Source organism: Diceros bicornis, chromosome 26 (assembly GCF_020826845.1).
Source record: "Diceros bicornis minor isolate mBicDic1 chromosome 26, mDicBic1.mat.cur, whole genome shotgun sequence".
Classification (NCBI taxonomy): Eukaryota; Metazoa; Chordata; class Mammalia; order Perissodactyla; family Rhinocerotidae; genus Diceros; species Diceros bicornis.
In genome coordinates, this window is record NC_080765.1 from 6,670,500 (window position 1) to 6,688,996 (window position 18,497).

At 38.5% G+C, this 18,497-nt stretch overlaps 1 protein-coding gene across 1 annotated transcript in view; it reads right to left on the bottom strand.

Moving 5' to 3' along the window:
• Positions 1-452: 452 nt before the first annotated feature.
• The window catches only part of LOC131422202 (cytochrome P450 3A12-like), a 36,937-nt gene continuing 18,892 nt past the window's right edge, over positions 453-18,497 (bottom strand). Inside the window, exons 8-13 of the mRNA XM_058569210.1 lie at positions 17,769-17,896; positions 16,619-16,682; positions 13,187-13,347; positions 10,470-10,696; positions 2,767-2,929; positions 453-624 (exon numbers count right to left, since the gene is read on the bottom strand). Coding sequence (XP_058425193.1) covers positions 529-624; positions 2,767-2,929; positions 10,470-10,696; positions 13,187-13,347; positions 16,619-16,682; positions 17,769-17,896 — 839 coding nt within the window. The 3' untranslated portion in view covers positions 453-528. The remainder of the gene's footprint in view (positions 625-2,766; positions 2,930-10,469; positions 10,697-13,186; positions 13,348-16,618; positions 16,683-17,768; positions 17,897-18,497) is intronic.

Genomic DNA, 18,497 nt, shown 5'->3' on the forward strand with positions numbered 1-18,497 from the left:
GTTACCCACTGGCTCTCACTGATTCAGGTCTCTAGTTTCCCCCTAACGTGTGCAAAGGCAATAGATAATACTTTTGTAAAGAGATGTTTATTGGCTTGCTCAGCATAATATTTCATAGAAGATTCAAAATGAACATGTGATTATAAATGTCACTACTACAATCAGCACAATAATTCTTGTTTTCATTAAAGTTTGTTGATACAGTTGCTAAGAAACTTTTATTCTTGATCAGTGCTTAGGAAGAGTAGATGGTACTCTCTGGAGGTGGATGGAGTTTGTCCCGTGAGACCCAGATAAGCTGAGTCCACATATCTGGCACTTCCTGGGCCCCTCCTTTATATTGAACAACATATAATACTCTACACAGACACTGAGAACATGCAATGAATGTAAGAATCTCTGGGCATCCATCCAGTGCAGCAGGTTAAGTCTATCTTCATTATGCGTTTACTCACAAAGTAAATTGAGGTCTCTGGTGTTCTGGGATACCGCTTCCTTCAACAACAAAATGGAAGTTCTTAGGGAAAGTCAGGCTCCACTCACTGTCCCATCTCTGGACTCAACCTTCAGAACAATGGGTTTTTGTGGTTGAAGAATTTCTCGCCTGCCTAGTTTCAGGGGGATCTGCAACAGGTAAACATGCGTATGAGAACTGACTGATAAGCTCCCCAATAACAGAAGCAAAGTAGACGTGACGTGTTAGGGCAATAATACTTTAAAAACATATAAACTACGTTTAACATCATATATCTTTGATTCTGTATACTTAATCTATAAGCTGTGTCATACTGGACAATAAAGCTTTCATCCATCCATTCATTCAAAAAAATATCTATGCAGCACCACTTTGTACCAGGCCAGAGACAAAATCATGTTGGCTTGTGTTCCTTTTTGACATCATTTTAAGTAAAAAGAATGAACTATTAAAATTTAAGCCAGGTTCATAGGGATTATAGCAAACTATTTTTAAAATACACATAGAATTAATTTCCCATATGTTGGAACTTGCAAGGTAATCCTGAGTGGGTATTACACATTTTAATTGTATAGACCATCCTCGATTTCTAAAGAGTCCAGTCACTTCTCCCAGTGGAACCCATCCAATTCAAGATGGGAAAAGGTCTTTGGGAAGCATTATGCCTGTTTTCTACTATCTCTTGGATCCCATGTGTACTGCAAATGGTGAACTTCTGACCTACAGTCTTTGGCTGATAATTTTAGCTTTATTCTCACCCAGTCACTCCTTTAGTGTAGGGAGACTAGCAGCAGATTCATCTTTGGGACTCAGTTGACTGAAAGGCAAGCAAACTGTCATGGAGGGTAAGAAGCGCCAGCCTATGGATGACTGGGAGCTAGAGGATGTGTCTGTCCACCCCAGGAGTGCGAGAGACCTGCTTTCTCTCAGGACTGAGTCCCCTGTTTGTACACACTTACAGGACTACCACACAATTGCCCTAAAGTGAAAAATAAGACAGAAATGATCTCTATCCTCCTCTCCCATGAAGAGAGCCTATTTAAGCGGAGGAGCTGCATATTAAATGTAATAGTCCTAGAAATAATCCTTATTATATAAGACCTTGCTTGATATGAATCAATGGCAACCGTTCTTTTTGTTCATCAGAGGAGAGATTCTAGATTTTTCTATAAACATAAAACCTTGTTATTTTATAATTTAAAATAGTATACATATATTTTCACTACAGACAGACACACACATGTACAACATGCACATACACAAATGTCATTCAAGTTTTTATAGTTAAAATTGTTCAAAATTTGTATCCAAGAGCTCTAAATAAACTCAAGTCACTCCTTAAGAATTTACTGGATGACTGTAAGGCACCAGCTAGAGTTAAAGACATTCTTAGGCACCAAGAAAACACAGAGCATGAAACTGGATGGTTTAACGACAATCTATTAATTTAGGTGGTCCGACTGATGATACCAGCATGCAGAAACCAATAACTGAGCAGAGGAGAGCATGGGCTCTGGACTAGATGGGGAAGGTTCCATGGAAGTGCTTGGAGACTGAACTTAGACTTAAAGGATGAGAATAGAATATGGAGGAGAGCAGGAAGAACATTCATATAGTTAATTCTAGGATATAAAAAGAGCACACTTGACTGTAGGAGCACTCTTGGATTGTAAGGTCAAATAGCCAGGATGGCCCAAGTCTGCAAGAGCCCTGCACATCTGGCAGAAACCTTTTAAATCAGTGATTCTCAACTTTGGCTACACAGGAGATACAATAAGTGTGCCTTTAAGCCCCACTCTTGTGAATTATTTTAGAATTTCTAGGATGACCTAGTCATCAGGATTTTTTAAACCTCTGCATTGCTTTCATTATATAGACAGTAGTTGAAAATTGCTCTCAGAAAGCTTCTGTAAGTTCTGGTGGAGAAGAGCATCCTTCGCAAGTCATGACATGGCAATCGCTGCATTTCAAGTTTGTGAATAACATTTCCCATCCTTCCTGTGAAGTCGAATTTACAACTTTGCTCAAGTTCAAAGGACTGCTCATATTCATGCCATGCTCATTGAATTGACTCTAGATGACCTTCATAGTTGTGTCTTTACAACACCACAGACTTAGCAGTCCAGAGCTGAAGGGTCTAAGGTCACAGATGGTTCCAAATATGTTCTCTGACCAATAGTAAATTATTCTTTCAATAGAATACATTCTTTCATTTATGTAGAGAGAGACTCCCCCCCAGTTAAAAAAGCTCATAATAACACATTATTAATGCAGAGAGTTAACTGTCTGACCTGTGTTTCTTTACAAGGTTTAAAGGAGAAGCTCTGCAGCATTCTGACGACAGCAAGTTTCACGTTCACAACAGCGAACCTCATGCCAATGCAGTTGCGAGGTCCAGTTCCAAAGGGCAGGTATAGGTAAGGATTTATGCTATCCTTGTTCTTCTTACTGAACCTGGATCCACATTAGTAGATGAAAACAAGTTAATGAAACATAAAGAACACAAGTGCTAGGAGAGTGTCGTCAGCATCACAGTGGAGTGAGTTGTTCCCTTTGTCTCTCCCCACAAAGTTACAACCAATCAGACATCCATTGAGCAACAGAGTATTCCCCCCACAGCACAACAGGGTGCATAAGAGATCCATACATTTGTATATCTGAAGGTGGGTGGACTGGAACCACTGGAGGCAGTGGAACTAGGGGAGAAGCCACCTGGCCCTTGCTGGCAGCAGCAATCCAGGGTGTGTATCCACATGCCGGTGCACACAGCTTCGAACAAGGACAGTGAGTGGAGAAGAAATAGCAGGTGCCACAGCTTGTGCAACTATGAGCAGAGCAGAAACAGCAGGCACAGGGGGAGCAGAAGAAGTACACACTACACATCACACACCTGCAAGCAGATGTGTGAGAGCAAAACCAATGAGCATCCCTTCCTGTCTCCCAGGGCGTCCGGGATGCATGCCCCTCCCATCTCCTGGTCATAGCCTGGTCTTTCCAACATTAGGGATAGTAACACAACTCGGATATTCCTGTCTGGAGTGGGGTACGTTAATCTCAGTTTTAAAACACACCAGCTAGTGGGAGAGAACAGAGGCTGCATGAACGAGCATCAAAAACATCCTATCCTGGCTGAGCCCCTACACCTCACATATAGTGGCAGGGTGAATCTGTCACCAGAAGTATCAGGAACCACAGGCGAACCGGTGAAACAGCCCCCACTGGTGGCACCCCAAACAACAGCTCCACCAGTGGCAGGAGCTGCACACAAGTTCACTGGACCCCAGAACCCCAGCAGCAAAAGTAACACCTGTGAACATGATACTCTTGGCACCGATGCAACCAGCACCAGCAGACAACCCAGGAGCAGCAGTGCAAGTGGTGCAAAGGGCAGCAGCCTCCGAGCCTGTGGATAACCCATGGAGAGCCAGTGAAGGAACACAAGACCCAGATGACCTTGGAAACAACACAAGTGCTAGCAGCCTGGTTACCTTGGTGGTGACATCTGAGATGGCAGTGACATTATAAGCAGCAAGGCACCAGCAACCTCAGAGGCAGAAGTGGCACAAGGAGGGCACTGACAATGCCTCTAGCAGAGGCAGTGGAGGGAGGAAATTGCAGGCTCTCAAATACAACCACAAGAAGCTCAGAACCAAAGTAACCAAAGCATTACCCAAATAAGAAATGATGTTACAACCACAAATGCATTGACAGATGATCAATTCATCAAACACCATGAAGAACTACAGTAACATGGCACAACAGAAAGAGAATGACAACTCTCCAGAAACCAATTTTGAAGTCACAGAAGATTACCATCTAACTGACAGAGAATTCAAAAGAGCTGTCATAACGAAACTAAAGGACTTACAAGAAAATTCAGAAAGACGGTTCAATAAGCTCAAGAATAAAATTAATGAACAGAAGGAGTACTTCACCAAAGAGATAGAAACTAAAAAAACAAACAGAACTTCTGGAGATTAAAAAACACAATTAATGGAGTGAAAAATAAGGTAGAAAACATTAAAAATAGAGCAGAGCACATGGAACAGTGAATTAGTGAGCTCGAAGACAGTAATTGAGAAATTATTTGGGTGGAGAAGGAGAGAGAACAAATATTTTTTTAAAAAATGTAGAAATTCTTCAAGAAATATCTGACTCATTTAGGAACAATAACATAAGGATAATCGGTATCCCAGAAGAGAAGGTGGAAAGGAGCAAAGAGCTTACTCAAAGAAATAATAGCTGAGAACTTCCCAAACCTGGGAAAGGAACTGGACATGCAAGTACATGAAGCTGATAGAACTCTTAATCACATCAATCCAAAAAGACCTTCTCCAAGGCATATAATACTAAAACTGTGAAAATTCAATGACAAAGAAAAAATATAAAGGGCAGAAAGAGAGAAGAAAATAACTAACAAGGGAACTCCCATTAGATTTTCAGTGCATTCCTCAGCAGAAACCCTACAGGCTAGAAGAGAGTGGAATTATAAATTCAACATAATGAAAGACAAAAACTATCAGCCAAGGATACTATATCCAGTGAAATTATCCTTCAGATATGATGCAGAAATAAAAGTTTTCCCAGACAAAAAAAAAAAAAAAAAAAAGCTGAGGGAGTATATTGCCACTAGACCTGCTGTACAAGAAATGTTGAAAGGAGCCCTCCTACCTGAAACAAAACAGTAGAGGTTTACAAAGCTTTGAGCAAGGAGATAAATAGACAGAATCATAAAATTGAATTCTATATCAGAATGGGTTAGTAAACACTTAATTATAACATAAGGCTAAAGGGAAAGAAAACATCAAAAGTAATTATAACAACTTCAATTTGGTCACAAACTCACAACACAAAAAAAAATAATTTGTGACAACAATAACCTAGTCAGGAAAAAGGAAAAGGACAGAGTTTCTGTAGGGAATCTGCATAGGCTAATGGAGATAAGAGGCTATCAGAAAAAGGACAACCTAATCTATGGGATCTTTTATACAAATCTCATGATAACCACAAAACAAAAAATTAGAACAGAGTCACAAATCATAAACAAAGAGAAAACTGAAAAAAACATCACAGAAAACCACCAAACTGAAATGTAAGACAGAAATATAAGTTGAAAGAAACAATGGAAATGTAGAACAAGCAGAAAACAAAAGATAAAATGGCAGTATGAAGCCCTCATATATCAATAATCACTCTAAATGTAAATGGATTGAATTCACCAATTAAAAGTTGCAGAGTGGCTGGCTGGATTAAAAACCAAGACCCAACAATATGCTTCCTCCAGGAAACACATCTCAGCTCTAAAGACAAACATAGGCTCAGAGTGAAGGGATGGAAGATGATAGTCCAAGCAAATGATAACGAAAAAACGTGGATGTAGCCATACTAATATCAAACAAAATAGACTTCAAACCAAAAAGATAACAAGAGACAAGGATGGGCATTATATAATGATAAATGGAACAAACCACCAAAAAGATCTAGTATTTATTAGTAAATATACACCTAATATAGGAACACCAAAGTACATAAAGTAATTTTTAAAGACCTAAAGTGAGAAACTGACAGCAACACAATATCAGTATGGGATTTTAATACCCCACTTACATCAATGGATAGTTCATCCAAAGTCAAGAAGGAAACGGTGGTCTTAAATGAAACACTAGACAAGATGAACTTGATAGATATATAAAGAACATTCCACCCAAAAACAGTGGAAGACATATTCTCAATTGCATGTGGAATAGTCGCAAAGATAGACCATATGTTGGGAAACAAAGCAAGCCTCCATAAATTTGAGAAGATTGAAATCATATCAAGCATCTTTACCAACCACAATGCTATGAAACTGGAAATCAACTATAAGAAAAAAGCTGGGAAAGCCACAAACATATAGAGACTAAATAACATGCTGCTGAACAATAATTGGATCTATGAAGAAATCAAAGGAGAAATCAAGAAACCCATGGAGACAAATGAAAATGAAAATTCAACATACCAATTATTATAGGATGCAGTAAGAGAGGTACAAAGAGTGAAGTTTATAGCAATACAGGCCTACCTGAAGAAACGAGAAAAATCTCCAATAAATAAGCTTACACTATACCTAAAAGAAGTAGAAAAAGAAGAAACAAAGCCCCAAGTCAGTAGAATGAAGGAAATAATAAAAATTAGAGCAGAAGTAAATTAAATAAAGATTAAAAATAATAGAAAGGTGCAATGAACATAAGAGCTGGTTCATTGAAAAGATAAATAAAATTGACAAACCCTTACCCAGACTCATTAAGAAGAAAGAAAGAGGATGAAAATAAATAAAATCAGAAATGAAAGAGGAGAAATTACAACAGACTTCACATAAATACAAAGAATTATAAGAGGACACTATGAAAAGTCATACACCTATAAATCAGATAAACAAGAAGAAATGGATGAATTCTGAGCATCATACAACCCTCCAAAATTGAATCAAGAATAAATAGAGAATCTGAATAGACCAATCACAAGTAAAGAGATTGAAACAGTAATGAAAGACCTCCCAAAAAACAAAACTCCAGGAGGAGATGGAGTCTCTAGTGAATTCTACCAACATTCCAAGAACATTTAATACCTATCCTCTCAAAAGCCCCAAAAAATGGAAGAGGTCAGGATGCTTCCCAACTCATTTTACAAGGCCAACATTACCCTGATACCAAAACCAGACAAAGACAACACAAAAAACAAAAATTATAGACCAATATCATTGATGAACATATATGCAAAAGTCCTCAACAAAATATTAGGAAATTGAATAGAACACTACATTACAAGGATCATACATCATGATCAACTGGGATTTATTCCAGAGACGCAGAGATGGTCCAACATCCACAAATCAGTTGATATGATACACCACATTAACAAAATGAAGAATAAGAGTCACATGATCATCTCAATAGATGCAGAAAAATCATTTCACAAGGTCCAACATCCATTTACGATTAAAAATAATAATAATAAAATGGGTACAGAAGGAAATTATCTCAACATAATAAAAGTCACACATGACAAACCCACAGCCAACATCACACTCAATGGTGAAAACTCGAAATATATTTCTCAGAGAACAGGAACAACACAAGGATACCCACTCTTACCATACTCATTCAACATAGTACTGGAAGTTTAGCCAGAGCAATTAGGCAAGAAAAAGAAATAACAGGGATCCAAATTGGAAAGGAAGAAGTAAAACTCTCACTATTTGCAGATCATGTGATTCTATATATAGAAAACCCTAAAGAATCCACCAGAAAACTATTAGGAATAATCAATGAATACAGCAAAGTTGTAGAGTACAAAATCAGCATACAAAAATCAGTTGTGTTTCTATACACTAATAACGAACTAGCAGAGAGAGAAATCAAGAATACAATCTCATTTATAATTGCAAGAAAAATAATAAAATACATAGGAATAAATTTAACCAAGGAGGTGAAACATCTATACATTGAAAACTATAAGCCATTATTGAAAAAAGAAAAACACCTCCCATTATTTAAATTATGTTCCCTTCTCTTCCCTTCCTCTCCCTTCTTTCTCTCTGGTGTCTCTCTCTATCTCTCCCTCCCAAACCCAAAGAATAGCTTACATCAGATGATTTACATAAGCATATGATACTACTCTACTATAGTATAATCACTGATTTCCTTCTCTATCAGCTCCACCAGCTATAAATCCTGGAAGGTTAGACCTATGCTTTATTCAATTTGATTCCTCAATATGTGATTACATGAAGAAAAATTGTGGATTTAGGGAAAATGACAATGGCATTGTGGCTATGTACTTTTTAAAGCGTACTTATATTTTGGAGAACATTCTGGAATAGTTATACATGGTATGCCTTAAAATAATATGGGAATCAGGAAAAGGGTAGCAGTGTGTGAGGATGATGCAACTGACATGGGCTAATGGTTGTTGGGCAGCTGGTGGACGCATATAGATACATTAAAACTATTCCATAGACTTGTGTCTATAGGACATGCTTGTGTATACGTAAAACACATATACTTGTGTATATATCAAAACTCTTTTTTTTTCATGTAAACTTTATCTTTATTTTTTATTATTTTTTTTAAATTTTTTATTTATTGCAGTAACATTGGTTTATAACATTGTATAAGTTTCAGGTGTACATCATTACACTTCTATTTCTGCACAGATTACATCATGTTCACCGCCCAAATACTAATTACAACCCATCACCACACACGTGCCGAATTATCCCTTTTGCCCTTCCCCCTCCCACCTTCCCCTCTGATAACCACCAATCCAATCTCTGTCTCTATGTGTGTGTTTATTGGTGTTATTATCCACTACTTAATGAAGGAAATCATATGGTATTTGACCTTCTCCCTCTGACTTATTTCGCTTTGCATAATACCCTCAATGTCCATCCATGTTGTCACAAATGGCTGGATTTCATTGTTTCTTATGGCTGAGTAGTATTCCATTGTGTATATATCCCACATCTTTTTTATCCATTCGTCCCTTGATGGGCACTTAGGTTGCTTCCTTCATAATAGGCATTTTTTAACATTTGGATTTCTCACTGCCTGTCCCAGTCCCTGACACACAGTAAGCACTCACTCTCTGTTTGATGACTGAATGAATAAAAGCGAAATACAGTGAGTGTTCTCTGGCTTTATGCTTGCGAAACTACAGGAGGGGAATTGCAGAGCTTGGAAGAACCACAGAGGTCCTCTGGTCCAGAAAACAGAGCACTTGGTCAACTGTAACTTATTCTTTCAACAAATACTATGTGTAGATGTTATGCCAGCATTAACAACACCAGCAAGACAAGGTCCCTGCCATCAGGGAGCTTATATTCAGGAGTTAATAAAAGTCTAGATACCAGCTAGTGTCCTAAAAACTTCATTCTAAATTGTGCTCACCAATACAGTAAATGTGAAAGTGTCAGCTCTTTCCAGAGTTCAAGCTGTGCCCAAAATCAGGCCTTGGCTCTGAGTTCCCAGAAAAGCATGCTCAAGATCCCTCACAGGAGGATGTCTCAGAGTCTAGACAGCAGAGGAATCCCATTGGAAGGGTCACCAAATACTGAGAGTGGAAGGTACCTGGCACAGGACTGCAGCCACAGACAGCACGGGGGACCTGTGCTCACATTCGTCCTCAATGAGGCTGCTTAAACCATCAGGATGAGGACCTCTCAGGTCATTACCTCACCCTCACAGTAATGCTAGAGGCAACAGCAGAAATGTTTGAAAAAACAGAATGTGGGAATGTGGGTGGTAAATTAGGAGAGCTGAAGGGAACAGCATAGAAAAATGTAAAGGAAAAATGAGCCTATATTCCCAAAATCAGAGAGTGCTTCAGTAAATGATGACAAATGCATGCAATCACACACAAATATATATACTTTGTATATATATACAGTAATATAGGATGTTTTCTATAGTTTATTGGTAAGTAAAGTAAGGAGTTCAAAGGCAAAAAAATATATCAATGCAATTTTTTTTTCTGAGGAAGATTAGCCCTCAGCTATCATTGGGGCCAATCTTCCTCCACTTTATATGTGGGTCGCCACACAGCATGGCTGGTGAGTGGTGTAGGTTCACGCCCAGGATGAGAACCTACGAACCCAGGCCACCAAATCAGAGCATGCTGAACTTAACCACTACACCATGGGGCTGGTCTCCCATTTTAATTTCTTAACTTCCAATTATGAATAGAAAAAAGTGCATAAGGATATATCACATTGTTAATGAGACCTATCCTAATCTATTGACAAGGTGGATAGCTATAATTTTATATTTTCTAGTCTACAGTATGTAAAATTTTGACAACAATGACCACTCTTCTACTAAAAAAAAATGCCAGAAATAAAAAGATGTACAAATAAATGATTGTATAATCATGCATTTGTCATCTATACTAAGAAATGTCAAAAGATGCTCTACCTTGTCCTTATCAGGGTGGGTTCTCTTTCCCAAGGGCCCTGTACCTTTCAGGACGGAACTCCTCAGGCTCTGGCCAGAACTCCGAGGCTCGGTGAAGAGCAAATGTGGGCACCATCACCAGTGTCCCTTTGGGAATGAACACCCCATTGATTTCCACATCTTTCTTACAGACCCTCTGTAGTCTACTAACAATTGGAAATAATCTGAGAGATTCGTTGAACACCATGTCAAGATACTCCATCTGTACCAGAGCATCGTATGTGGGAGGTGCCTGGGAAGAAAGAAACAGGTTTTGATAAATTGAGATTTGGGATCAACTTTTCCCTCAGTCTCTGCAGTACTATTGAAATGTTAGGAGTACAAAAGAATAAATCATATTAATAAAGGACCTTAGCATTTACAGACATTTTAATATCTATCATGTCCTATGACCTGCTCAATGGCCCATTGAGATACATGGAGTAGCATGGACTCCCAGGAATATAGGAGACCATTGGGACAATCCCCTAAATAGGGTCTGAAATCCCTCACATTACATGTAGTGGCTTCTCTTTCTCATGTGAACAAATGTGACTAATAGACTATGACTCTTAGTCTTAAGTTAAATATGCCAAAGTCACTTTTTTCTTTCAAAACAGAGGCCACACATCAGTAACAAGGAAAGAGAATGTACAGAAGAGCAAATTGCCTATTCAACAAAAAGTTTTTTAGTTGAAAAATCCTACTTGCTAACTTTTTACTTTGTATATATGTAATTTGGAGAGAAACACTGTATTATAAAAAAAAAAAAAAAGAACTCTGAATAACTTGGGGAGAAACTAGTTCCTTTCTAAACAAAATATGAAAAAAGAAAGGTAAGACTGGATGCTACCTCAGCACTTTCAATTTAATTTCTAGGGAAAGTTATAAAGAGGGTCAGAACCCCACTCTCAGCCCTATCCTCTGATGCTGGAAGTCTCCTAGTTGCTGCTTCAGGATCGGACTGTAAGCTCTGAGGATCGAAACAAGCCACTCCAGCCACAGAGGCCATGTCTCTTCTCATTACAAAGAAATCCAGTTTGGGAAGAGATCTGAAAACTGTGTAGACAATATGTGGCTATCACCTGGTATTATATTAAAGAGGCAATATTGTAGAGGTTAAGAGTTTCACACTGGAGCCAGACACCCTGGATCATAGCTTGGCTTCTTCACCACTAGTTATATGACTAGTGTGTGGATGTTATTTCGTCTCACTGTAGCTCAGTTTTCTGATATGTTCCACGGAGATAATTAGAGTAGACACTTCATAGGACTGTTTGACAGAGACATTCACTGATTACCTAACATCCATGTCCTCTCACACATTTCTCAGCCCAATGAACCTAGGGGAAATCAGCTTTGGGAACAAGCTGTGAGCCGAGGTGATGTATGTCACCTCGGGGACCGAACTTTAAAAAGCTATGTGCAACACTCTAATACTTTATTCCCCAGCCAACAGAAAGTCCTCATGGTCCAGATAATCAGGTACAAGGAGGTGGAGCCTCATAGCCTGTACCCTTAGTAACTCTGTGGAGCAGAGAGTCCCACTCCCACCCTCCACTACATCCACTTGCACATGTAAATGTCAGTTAGAAGTAAAACTTCGCTATGCAAAGCTACTGAGATTTTAGGGATAATCTGTTACTGAGGCTAAACCTACCCTATCCTGACTAACATAGAATTTTAGGAAGATTAATTCCTTTATAAATAGAAAGCATTTAGAAGAGACACATTTAGTAATAACCAAATGTTAGCTACTCATGTTGTTATTGTCCTTGTAATTCTTATTATTATTAAAAAGGGAGAACACAACGTTTAGCTAGTCTCTGTCTCTAAGTGACCTTTTCATCATATTGCAAACAAAAGAATCCCAATAGGGGCTTTACCAGAGAAAAAAGATAATATATAATTTGGGTAGGCCCTAAAATGTTTTCTTGCCTTATATCTGAAGGACCTAAGACTCAGAAAGGTCCTCAGACTTGTCGAAAACCACAGTCAAGACTCAGAGTCATGTCTTCCATTTCCTACCCCATGCACTCCCTGTACACCAGTCTCTCCTAGTCTGCAAAGTTTTCCATGGGTAGTAGACTTCACTAATGGTCCAATTCTTCACCCTTTCCTGTGTCCATGCCCTTTGCCATCTAACTTTGTAGTGTCCTTCCATTCTGACTCTGGACTTGGCCAGGTGGCTTGCCTTGGACCAATGGAATGTTGGGTAAGTGTGATGCAAGCACAGTTTTGAAAGACACCCATATGACTGGGCTTCTTGCTCTTGCCCTCTGCTGTTGACCTGAGAAGGGCACACCCAGGCTGGTTTTCTGGAACATGAGAGACATGTGGATCTGAGTAAACCCAGCCAGCTTAGCCAAGGCCAGCCTGGACCAGCCAATAGCCAGACCAAAGCAAGTCCAGCCAATATCAACAGAGATAACTACCTGGACACTTGAGCAATAAATGCTGATTGGTAGATGTCACTGAGATTTTGTGATTTTTACGTGACAATGTCGTGGTAAAAGATAACAGATATGTCAGGACCTGCAATATTTTCAAAGATCTCATTTATGTGAGTATCACGCATTGCCTAGGTTTCTCCCTTTGTTTTTGTCTCTTTACATCATGTTAAATAGAGTGGGCGAAAGAATTGATGTTTATGTTTTTTGAAAAATTCTCATAGGTAGTATTAAGGAGACATTCTTGCTAATAATTCACCTTCTCCTTCTCACTCCAGGTATCATCCACTCACCTTATTGGGAAAAGTCGCATCAATCTCCTCCTGCAGCTTCTGCTGGACATCAGGGTGAGTGGCCAAAAGATACATAAGGAAGGAAAGAGAACTGCTAGTGGTCTCATAGCCAGCAATAATAAAGATAATAGATTGGGCCACAAGCTCCAGATCAGACAGAGCTAAAAGGAGAGGAAAGACATTTTAGGTAAAGCAGGTCAATGTAAAACATCACAGTTTAGATGAAGATAAATCCAAATAAAACTCCCAAAACCCGAGGGAAAAAAATATAGAATAGCAGTTCAGAGTCAAACTGAGAGTGGTTTACACTCTGATGTTTATCTGAGAGAACAGAAGAAGGCAAAAATTGTCTTAATTCCATTTTTCCCGAGGTTCGTACTATTCTTGGACATCTCCTCCTGGTTATGCCACCATCTCCATGAACACAGCTGTGTAATGTAAGAGACAGAATTTCTGTCTAACATATACAGTGTTCAGCATGTCCCATGGAGAATCCTAAAAGTACTTTAGCTACAAGTACTGTGGAATAGCATTACCCCCAGGAACAACTTCAATTACTCTAGCTAAAATGTAGCTTGAAATATTTTAAGAGATTGTGCAATACTAAGGCTTAATTGTAGAGAAAATTAAAGGAACTTTCCCTTAACATCTTTAAGGGAATTTAAGAGAATAATATTGGCCTATAGATAAACTCTTGCTACTCAAAGTGTGGTCCATGGACCAGCAGCATCAGCAGTATCTGGGAGCTCATTTGAAATGCAAATCTCAATGCCCACTCTAGAACTATCCAATCAAAATCTGTACTTTCACAAGATGTGGTGGTTGGTGTGCACAACGTATCTTGAGCAGCTTGGATTGTACCATGAGAGTCATCAGGTAATGGAGGACCTGAGGCACAAGTCTTCAAATGGAAGATCCCAGATATTTACAGAGACAGACAAATGCTAGAAGAGTGGTGATTGACCCTAGTCTGATCAGTAGCATTAAATAGCAGAATAAAGAATGGCATTGACCTGCATGAAATGTAAAAAATAGGGTCCAGTGAGAGCAACACCAATGCTTATTCCATCATGGCCTGAATCTTCCTCAACATATGCATCCTGACCTTGCCCAGCTTTATGGTCAGCAAATACCCTTGTGTTTCTAAGTTGGCCTCCATTTTTAATTTCTCCTGGAAGAAACTAAGCATAGTCACACTCTAAACTATTTGCTTGGGACTAGATTAGGACCTTTAGATACTTAGAGCACTGAAATAAACATGGTTGGTACCTGCTCCAGCCACATAATTCACAACTAAAACACTAAAAAATGAGTGTAAGAAAGGTCTACAGAGTACTGATATCCCAATGATGACTTCTGTGATGCTGCTGTGTGTAAATTCAAGTATCAAATGGTCCCCCCCGGTTAGCATGAGTCTCATGATACTCAACATTTTGAGTTGTGATGGTGTACAAAATGGTAGCCACATGTGTCTATTTACGTTTAAATTTTAATTACTTAAGTTTAAATACGATATAAGATTCAGGATTTTAGTGGCACTGTCCACATGTAAAGTGTTCAATAGCCACATGTGTCTAGTGCTTACTGTATTGAACAGGGCAGATACAGAATATTAACTTCAACACAGAAAGTTGTATTGGACCATATAGTAAGATAGATAGATAGATAGATAGATAGATAGATAGATAGATAGAGAGAGAGAGAGAGAGAGAGATAGATAGATAATTGATAGATAGATAATAGATAGATAGATAGATAGATAGATAGATAGATAGATAGATAGAAAGATAGACAGATAGATAGTAGACATAGATATAGATATATTTATATCAGTGTGTTAGACTCAGATCATCCCTGCTTTCTAGGACGACTTGTTAAATATTCTGGAATTCGGTGAGATGGTTGTCAAACTCTTGATAGCTTTAAATTAACCATATGGAAGGATTCATCTCATGGAAATAAACTATAAATCAGAGCCTTTTTTACAGAGAGAGATACAGATCATGTTTACATCACTTGTTGTGGGTAGATATAGAATTATTTATGTTTATCACTTCTGTGTAAATATATTTGATGGTTTTAACTTTGTCCTCTGAGAGGATCTAGAAACAAAGAAACCCTACTAGCAATGAGCACTCCTACATTCCAGAGTTGGGTTTCTGAATACCATTTCTCACTAAAAGCAACCAGAGCTCCTTGGAGAAATGGTGGATTCCAGGGCTCATCAAGAGAAATAGAAGAGAAACCAGGAATGTCTTCAATCAGAAAGCAAGCTAGTGGTCAGGAAAAATATGTGAAAAGATGCAGGATAATCTGCATACTGTAATGATGAATATATATCTTTATACATTTGTCACAACCCATAGAAAGTACAATACCAGGATTGAACACTAAAGTAAACTATGGACTTTGGGTGATAATGTGTCAAGGTAGGTTCATTGATTGTGACAAATGTACCACTCTGGTAGGGATTTCTATAGTGGGGGAGACAGTGTATAATTGGGGGAAAGGGGTATAGGGTAAATATCTGTACCTTGCACTCAATATTGCTGTGAATCTAAAACTGCTCTAAATAAGTCTATTGAAAAACTAAAATTAAAAAAGGAAGAAGAAAAATAATAGGACACAGGAGCCCATTTGAAAGGGCTGCCAATGGACAAATCTGAGAGAATTTGAGCATCAAAATAAAGAATGATATAAAAGAGTAAATTAGTAATGTGTGAGATCATATTGATATAAATATGTAAACAAATAAATAAATGAGAGAGAATGGAAAGCTCTCCATACAATGGAACATCAACTCATAAATGTAGAATAAATGATGAAATTGGAAAGTCATCATTTTGCAACCATCATAGGAATAATAGCTTCAATCTAAAACCATCAATGGATGACAAAACTAGTAGGGCGAAATTTGAAGAGGTACAAAATATTTACACAGTCTCAAAGGCTTCCCTCAGAGATTACATATTAATAGAAAGGGAAAAATAAAACTTGATGCTAGATTAAGCTAGTGAACACAACTTTAAACAATTCTCCAAGTTAAGGTCACCAACACTGGGGCAATGTGTCTTCTGTGACGATGCCTTGATGCAAATGTCCAGGTGGAGGTTCTAATCACCGGGTCTGGATGAGGCCTGCGAATTGACATGGAAACAAGCTCCCCAGAGGTTCTGATGTAGGTGATCCACAGACCACTGACTGACTTTGGGGCATGAAATACCTGTTTATGGTTGCTCTTCAAGATTTGAAAAAAATTTTGCCTGTACCTTTCTAGAAAGTGCCTCTGGTTACCATTTATATAGGAACATGTGTCTTTCTTCAATTTGGCTTAAACTCTCATCCGTCTGAAAAAACTTTCTGCAAGTTTTCAGAAGCATCCTCTCCCTCTGAGCTTTCCCACAGTGGCCCTCTGACACACTCCTAGGTTACCTTTATGGGTGTCCAGTTCTTTGGAATTCTGGGAGTTAATCATCAGCTGAAGAAAATCCACTCGCTGTTGAAAGGAGACAGACACATTTCAATGATAGACACTTACTAGTGAAGTGATACATAAATCAGGAATGCAGTACTTAACCTCTTTCCTGAGAATATGGCCCATTTAAGTCCAGAAGTTTGACTATTGTTGCCTGAGTCATCAATGAACAGAAACCCCCAGCTACAAATCTTGAAGAGCAAGATGTTTCCCTAAGAAAAATCCAGCCACAAATTCCAACTGATTTTTGGTTCTCACTCTCTCTGACTTTCAGTTTCTCTGGATTTTGAACACAGCTTCTTGGCCAAAGAGTTGCCTGCCCACTCTCCTGTCATACCTTCTTGCTCAGAAAGAAGTCCCTAACTTCAATTCCTTTTTTTCTTCAACATTAATTTTTAATTAATGGCCCCATATCAAATCCCTGACATTTGTAGAGTTCACCAGCAGTATTTCTCTGAACGTCTTCAAATGCTCCACCTTCCCAGAACACTACACAGTCTTCACTCACATTCTGGGAGTACTCAGCCCTGTCCCCTTGACTGCAGACATTCTTGTGCTGGTCGCCAGACCTCATGAAGGCAAAGCTGGGTTAGCCAGCTTGCAGCCTCAATGCCAGATAAGACTCCTGCCCACTCCAGACTATGAGAGGACACCAATTTAACACAGACTACACTCTACAGGTAGCCTAATGGGAGCTTCCACTGAGGAACATGTAAAATAAGAGGCTTGGAATTGAAATGATTCCTTCCACTCTAAGATCTGGGCAAATTATAATACCAGTAAAATAATTTTTAAATAGAAATGTTTATCCTTTGACAATTGATTGGAGGGAAGTAGTGAAGATTTGCCTCAACAATATTTATGCAGTGACATAGTAATTGTCATGCCTATTATTAAATTTTAAACATTGTCCTCTGACTCATTTTCTTATCTCCCTCCCAAACCTCCACCTTCTTCATTTCCCCCACGATGGCAGAAGTCTCCTGCTCTAAATCCTAGAGATCTCTTCCACCTGAAAAAAATTAAAGTGAAGTGCACAAATCATATGTATACAGCTCAATAAATATGAAAGCTGAACACCCACATGTAACAACCACCAGATTTTACCTTTTCCTTATCTTTGAGGCGACTTTCTTTCATCCTTTTTACAGATTTTATGAAAAAATCCATAACACTTCTTGGAAACATAGAGATATTTAATACTTCAAGAACTGGTGTAAGAAATGGAAAGAATACTGTAGGGAAAAAGACAAAAAGAAAGCACAATTAAAATGTAAATTTTACCTGGAGAAATTATAATTTCCTCTACCAATCAGAAGAGTAAAAGACAACAGGCTTCTCAACCAGGAGCCATTCGCTCTATCATCTTTGCTCAGAATTCCAAGCCAATGGTTGAGCAAGGGTAAGTCCACACTTAAAGGCCATCACTACAGCAGTGAGGTTGGTGGCCTTCAGCATCTTTGGGGTGACCAAAGGAACAGATTGCATTTCTTGACCTCTTAGACGTTTATACACTGGACTAGAGTTTCTTTGGATAACCCAGACCCACGTCTGCTACTTTAATTAATTGTGCAGTTCAGGAAATACAACACCAGATAGAAATAATACATGATGTCTTTTAACTGCAATGAAATAAAATCAGAAATCAATAACAGAAAGAAAATTGGGAAATTCACAAATATGTGGCAATGAAACAATATACTCCTAAATAACCAATGAATCAAAGAAGAAATTAAAACAGTAGTAGAAATTACTTGGAGATATATAAAAATGAAGACACGATATAGCAAAACTTACGGGATGTAGCAAAAGCAGTTCTCAGAGAGAAATTTATGG